Source organism: Acomys minous, assembly GCF_964271855.1.
Source record: "Acomys minous genome assembly, chromosome: 18".
Classification (NCBI taxonomy): Eukaryota; Metazoa; Chordata; class Mammalia; order Rodentia; family Muridae; genus Acomys; species Acomys minous.
The window spans coordinates 64,007,094-64,013,792 of record NC_140501.1 but is presented as its reverse complement, the minus strand read 5'-3'; the positions used below and the strand labels follow the sequence as shown (position 1 = coordinate 64,013,792).

Here is a 6,699-nt window from a genome sequence, read left to right as displayed (position 1 = left end):
AATCAAAAAAAAAAAAAAAAAACCTCTCAAGAAGAGAAGAATATAAATGGTTACAAAGACAAAGTCTTTCGACATCCTTTGACGTTAGGGGAATGCAGATTAAAGCCACATTAAATTTCATCTCATCCAGCAACGGCCACCATCAAGAATATGAACACCAAATGCTGGTTGGCTCTAGGGAAAAAGGAGCCTTCACATGGTTGATTGGAATGTGAACTAGGTGCAAGGACATTGGAATTCAGTCTGGAGATTTCTTAAAACAACATCAACAAAACAACCAAAGAAGCAAACAAGCAAAAACAAAAAACCCCCAAACTATATTAAAAGTACCGCATGATCCAGCTGAACACACCTGAGCACTCATTGAAAGCACTCTATACCCCATGACATGACATCTGCACATCCATGTTCACTGCTGCGATATTCACAATGACTAGGAAATGGAAGCAGTCAGCTCCTCATCAACTGAAGAATAGACAATAAACAAGTGGTACATATAAGACAAATGCAATTTTGAGCAAAATGTGTGGGAAGGGGAATGTATTTTTCTGAGTGAGATAACCCAGGCCTTAAAGCACAAAAATTGCACATTTTTTCTAATATGTGGGTCCTAGTTCTGTGAATGTTTGGTGTTGTGTGTCTAACATGGGGTAACTGTGGAAGCCAGGAAACTCTAAGAGAAACATGAGAAATTACCTTCAAAGAGGGAGAGTAGTAAAACACAGGTAGGAAAGAACGGTCCAATTGATGCAGAAATATCTGGGCAGCAAGAGAGGCAGAGGGTTGGGAGCTGAGGGTGTAGGATGGAGGGAAGAATTAAACGAGATAAAGAAACCATATGGGAAGCCAGATCCTCCCACCTGAGCAATAGTGGCCTCTCTGTTTTGCCTCTACCCAATTGTCCTGTGATCTGATTTGAGCCTCACACCATAGGGTAGAGGGGAAGAATGCCTGCTCCTGAACGCCTGGCTATGTACCCAAAGGGGAGTATATCTCTGATGGTAAACTAAACTGATGAAGAGCAAACTGTCTTCCAAATACCTATGCTTCCTCCCACAGACAAAAGTCGGGATTCAGAGAAGCCTTAATCTGACCTGCCTTCTTTATGGTGGTGAATGCAGAGGACCACTGCTGCCCAAGACGCAGAAATAAGTGATGGTTGTAGGTCCATCTCTAAACAAGTCATTTATTCACGCCTTGTAAGGCTCATGGGACATTAAGGAACAGAGCATGTGAAGTATGTAAGAGCTGGAAGATAGGATGAAGGGCTACAAAGTTCCATTCTCTAGATGAGACAGTTACTGCAGTCCTCAATTCATACCAGCTGTAGTTAGTTACCAGGACGGGGCTCACACATCACTGCCTCTATCAGTAATCATTCAAAAATGGGGAGAGGCACGCAGGGTCCCTTGAACTATTTTCTAGTGCCCTGGGAGGGGAACAGGAAGTCACGGCGTTAGTTGTGCATCCACTGCTGAGACTACCAGGCTCCAATGGACAGATCCAAACCCACAGTCACACGGATGCTCTTTGTTAGTATCAGTCAGTTATAAAACTAAACCCACAGACATGATTGTGTGACGGGGATTGTGAGGAGAGCCTTGGTGCACAGGGATGGTAGGGAGGTGAGAGGGGTTGAGAATGTTCAGTATGCCTCGAGTACATATGAGAAACTGTAAAAAAAAAAATCAGGCTGCAGCACAAGCTGAATGAGATGGTAGTAATTCAGTAGGTTGCTCTGAGCAATCTGCACTGTGACTCAGAGCTCACAGCAGGGCTCTGGGGCCAGATGTGATACATGAGAAGTGCTGACCTGGTCCTGCCATGATCTGAGTACCTGTGGACAGCATGGAGAGAACTGAATACAGTTCCGAGATGAGATGGTAGAGAGGGTGGACCAGGAGACCCAGGAGGAGCTTGAGAGAACAGCAGACTTTGTAGGAACATGGTAAATCCTTAGAAAAATGGTTAGAGTGGGAGGTAAGGAACTTTGATCTTTCTCTCCTTCTGTAGTCTGTTATTTTTGAAAAGTTTCAAAAGACAGTGTCCCCTTCTCAGACAAAGACAGGACTTTCCAGGACTGACAGTTACTGGCCTTTACACATGCTGTTGTGATGGGGTTGGCGCACAGGTAAGATGCACAAGCCTTTTGAGATGTAGCTGAAGATAGCAACCATGAGATGAAGAGGGTGAAGAGAAAGTTGGCACAGGGACATGATTTAAGATATGCATTCACAGAAGAAGAGGATGTCATCTCCAACCTGAAGGCAGATTTCTTTATTAAGACTCACATTGCTGTACCCCAGGGGCTGGGCACTGGCTCAGACACAGGTTTTTCCTTCTAGGATTGTTGAAGGAGCTTCATTGTCTTCTTAATCCAAGGTACAAAGCTGGAGATTCTGGTGAATACCTGAGGAGGTTGTCCAGTACAAAAGCGATGACTGACAATGCCCTGAGCCACATTGTCACACACAAAGGGTCCTCCAGAATCTCCCTGTAGGCAGACAAAGGAGAATTCTTAGTAAATATCCTCTTATGGCCTCTTTATAGACTCATTTTTCCACATTATTCTTTGGTCCCATTAAGGCCTGAGTTTTCAAGTGGGAAAGGCTAAGTACCACCATTGCCCTTGCTCCTGAACTCTGTGACTAGAGCGTCTCTGTCTGTCTGTGTCCTTTCTTCAGTTTAGCTAGAATTAGCTGTTCTATTTTCCCATGCTAAAAAGACAAGATTGGCCGAGGGAAAATGCTAGATCCCTGTTTGTTGATCCCTACATATACTCTAGACTACCAGTGGTTTTACAGTGGGAGAAGACCTGGCTGTGTGCTCCTAGTTTTACTCTGTCCCTGTGCAAACATTTGAGGATAACTATGTACTTACAGCACCAGCAGCCATCTTTTTATCAGGATTTCCTACACAGAGTTGGATGGAGTCCTTGTAGTTTCTTGACATTTCCAGGCACGACTTTTTTTTTTGAACTTCTAGATTTGCTTCTTGAAGTGTGTTAGATGGAGTGCAGTTGGCCACTCTTCCCCAGCCTGCCACTGTGCACACCTGGCCAGGTTTCACCCAGTCCTGGCTCTTTGGCAGAGCAATGGTCTTCACAAAACTATTGATTTGAGCTTTGTGTTTGAGCTGGTCAGAAAGATGAAGAATCAGAGCTCAGGTGTGGCCCTCTCAGCAAGCTTAAGCAGGGATGGGTTTGCCTATATCTTTCACATTTGCAAAGCTCACCCACGCCCTCCTCCCTAGTCCCACTCTCCTGCCCTAGCACCAATAGATCAGCCACTCAGAGGAGAGGACTGGAGTGTCCTCTAGTAATCTGTGGGAGTACAGCAGAGGTGAGCAACATGGTACCTTTAGTAGCATGATGTCATTTAACAGTGTTAATTCATTATAGGCCTCGTGAGGTTTGCATTTAATAACAGGAATAAGCTGGGTGTTTGTCTTGTTCCTCCTATCATGAGCACCCAAGGTTACAGTTATATTTCTGTGAAAATAAGATGGATTATGTACAACATAGGAGCAATGAAACAGTCTCTGAAACCCAGAGTTAGGTCTCAGCCCAAGGCAGAGCTTGGCTGAATCTAATAGCAAGAAATTTAGGGGAATATTGGGCATTGGGTCTTCAGTAACCTCTGCAGCCTTTCTGACCCTTGTCTGACACCATATGGCCCTGTGTCTCACAATCACTTTATATCAAATAGGGTAAAATCATGTTATATAAACCTTTGGCTCTTTGTGTTTAGGAACAGCCAGGATGTGTTGTTATTTGGTCAGTTCCAGGCAAAAAAAGACCTAGTTGCTTCTCCTCACCTTCCATTACAGTGAGCTGCTGTCATTACAATGTCCTTTTCCACCAGGAAACCACCACAGGAAGATCTTGAATTGGTCCTATCAATGTTCAGGTATGCCATGTAGGGCCGGGAGTGGGGCTTGGTTTCTGTACCCCAAAAGATTTTTCCTGAAAAAGAAAACTTGTTCTGAACCTCTGTGCCCAGGGAACCTGCATCAATTTTGTGGCTGGATTAAGGGACCCTTCATGCCTGGTGAGTCTGTGATGTGACATGGATGGGGAAGAGAGCCTGTAGCACGGGCTGTCACACAAGAGAGGGTGCCCGGCTTCTGCCCTGGCTCATGTACAGCTCACAGCATGCCTTCACTTTCCCCTTAGTGTTTATTTTGTCTTGTAGCAATGATGGTACCAAGACTTTTCTATCAATAAAATTAAAAATCATATATACATTAAGGAAGAATTCTGTATATATTGTCCCGAAGACCTGGAATACACTCCAGCCAACTGCAGTTGGTCATTAAGCACTGGGCTGTCTGAAGGGAGCATGATGCATTATGGGACTTGACAGCCCTGGCTGCTTTTTTACATCTGATTCCTGATATATATAAGCACACCACTTAGACACAGTGTTGAATAAGCAGTAAGAAACCCTCAAATGTGCTGTTCCAGAGGCTGGTAGGAGAGTTCCTGATGTAGTCTGATCTTCAGCATAGATTTGTCCACCTAAGCCCTTTAAATGACGTTCACACCAAAGAAAGGAGGACACAGGGAGTAGGGCTCACAGTGAGATGTGGAAATGCGTAGGAGGATCCTGTGTCAGCCTGTTTCCACCAAGCGGTGGACTAGGGATAAAGTCACACTGCGCAGGCTCTGTAAGCGTGTGGGTAACTGTCGTGGTAGACACATGTGGTTCAGAAGAACAGAGACAAGACAAAGGGGAGCCTGGAACCTGATCGAAGTGTTCCTCTAGTCTTTTTTTTGTTGTTGAAATATTTCATTTCATTTTATTTATTTATTTATAAAAAATTAAAAATTTTTTATTAATTTATTCTTGTTACATCTGAATGGTTATCCCATCCCTTGCATCCTCCCATTCTTCCCTCCCTTCCATTTTCCCCTTATTCCCCTCCCCTATGACTGTTCCTGAGGAGAATTTCCTTCCCCTGTATATGCTCATAGGGTATCAAGTCTCTTCTTGGTAACCTGCTGTCCTTCCTCTGAGTGCCACCAGGTGCTTCATTGCTGGTGGGAATGCAAACTAGTACAGCCACTTTGGAAATCTATCTGGTGCTATCTCAGAAAACTGGGAATGGGGCTTCCTCAAGACCCAGCTATTCCACTCCTTGGAATATACCCAGAAGATGCTCCAGCACACAACAAGAAAATTTGCTCAACCATGTTCATAGCAGCCTTTTTCATAATAGCCAGAACATGGAAACAGCCTAAGTGTCCCTCAGTAGAAGAATGGATAAAGAAACTGTGGTACATATACACTATGGATACTACTCAGCTATTAAAAACAAGGAATTCCTGAAATTTGTGGACAAATGGATTGAGCTAGAAATGATCATAATGAGTAAATTAACCCAGAAGCAGAAAGACTCAAATGGTATATACTCACTTATATCTGCATACTAGCCCAAGGGGCATGTCCCATGAAAGCCTTCACTTACCAGGAAACTGGGACAGAGGGGAGGACATCCTATTGGGACTCTAGATGAGAGAAGCATGGGAGAATAGCAAAGTAGAAGGATCCAGAGGGTCCTAGAAACCTACAAGTAGAACATTATGATAGGCAGATTTGGGCCCAGGGGTCCCGCTCAAACTAAGGCACCAGCCAAGGACAATACAGGCGGTAAACTTTAAACCCCTACTCAGATCTAGCCAATGGACAGAACATTCTCCACAGTTGAGTGGAGAGCAGGTCATGACGTTCACACGAATGCTGGTGCCTCATATTTGTTTCTCTAGTCTTAATGCGGACAGCAGCCCCTGGATAAACTTGCCAACTCTTAGGTTTGGCCAACGGGAACTTCCAGCCCTCATTTGAGGTGAATCTTTCCACTAGGGTCCTATGATATTTTTTACAATTCATCACGTTTAGATGACTCAGATCTCACTCACCAGGTGCCATTGTGAGTAGGTCATCACGATACTGGGGCCCTATTTATTCAGTGTTACATCTGTGGTTCAGCAACCTTCTCAGGTGAAATAAGTCACGAGCAGCTCTTAGATACAGCCTGACCAAGGCACAATCTAAGTGTCAGTGTGCCACATGCCAGCCCTCTAGGGAAGGGATGCCTGCTTACCTCCATCAGTGCTGAGTGGTAGAACAGACACCAGGAAGACCAGGAGCAGGAGCATCTTCTTCAGAGGTCTGAGCAGGTCTCCGTTGTCACCTGATTGCTTCTCACAACCTTTAAACCATCAGGTGAGGAAAGAGGCTCTGGGGCTGAGACCACTAATTTCCTGTGTGGTATTTAAGAGTTCTTGCGGCATCAGTGTGGTGATGTGCAGGAAGCACATTGTCAGTCCGTTGCTAGTGAGCGTGACCACATTCCCCCAGGAATGTTACACTCTGATCAGGGTGGCTGAACCTATTGAGAAGTTCCACACTAAGCCAGAGTGAGTCCCCTTTTCCTGTCAGTGCTGAGAGAATTGCAGCATGATGCCTCTGTGTCTTTAATATGTGATCAGGTAATTGTCTCCTCTAAAAAATAACATCTCTATATGCCATACCAATAAAATAACTGAAAAGGGCAGCTTTATAGGAAGGATTTGACTGACAAATGTTCAGGTTTCCATGCCAGTCTATAGCCACTGATGTCTTCATCTTCTTGACATTTCAAGGATGTAAAACCTTTCATCGCCAAAGTAGTTAGTGGACCACAGCAGAGATGAAG

The 6,699-nt window shown here is 44.5% G+C and overlaps 1 protein-coding gene across 1 annotated transcript; it reads right to left on the bottom strand.

The window, feature by feature from the left end:
• Nucleotides 1-2,289: 2,289 nt before the first annotated feature.
• Nucleotides 2,290-6,233, bottom strand: LOC311589332 (mast cell protease 8-like). The gene is made up of 5 exons (XM_084767642.1): nt 6,106-6,233; nt 3,817-3,964; nt 3,358-3,490; nt 2,881-3,135; nt 2,290-2,494 (listed from the first exon to the last, which is right to left on the bottom strand). The coding sequence occupies exons 1-5, from the start codon at nt 6,158-6,160 to the stop codon at nt 2,342-2,344; spliced, it is 744 nt and encodes a 247-aa protein (XP_084623768.1). The 5' UTR covers nt 6,161-6,233; the 3' UTR covers nt 2,290-2,341.
• Between the last annotated feature and the right edge of the window lie 466 nt (nt 6,234-6,699).

What these genes read in the sequence shown, in the direction of transcription:
- LOC311589332 (XM_084767642.1), bottom strand. Translation starts at nt 6,160, where the DNA reads ATGCTCCTGCTCCTGGTCTTCCTGGTGTCTGTTCTACCACTCAGCACT. An exon ending in GCAGCTCACTGTAATGGAAG is followed by an intron (nt 3,491 to 3,816) that starts GTGAGGAGAAGC and finishes TTATTTTCACAG; the next exon opens with AAATATAACTGTAACCTTGG. An exon ending in ATGACATCATGCTACTAAAG is followed by an intron (nt 3,136 to 3,357) that starts GTACCATGTTGC and finishes CTTTCTGACCAG; the next exon opens with CTCAAACACAAAGCTCAAAT.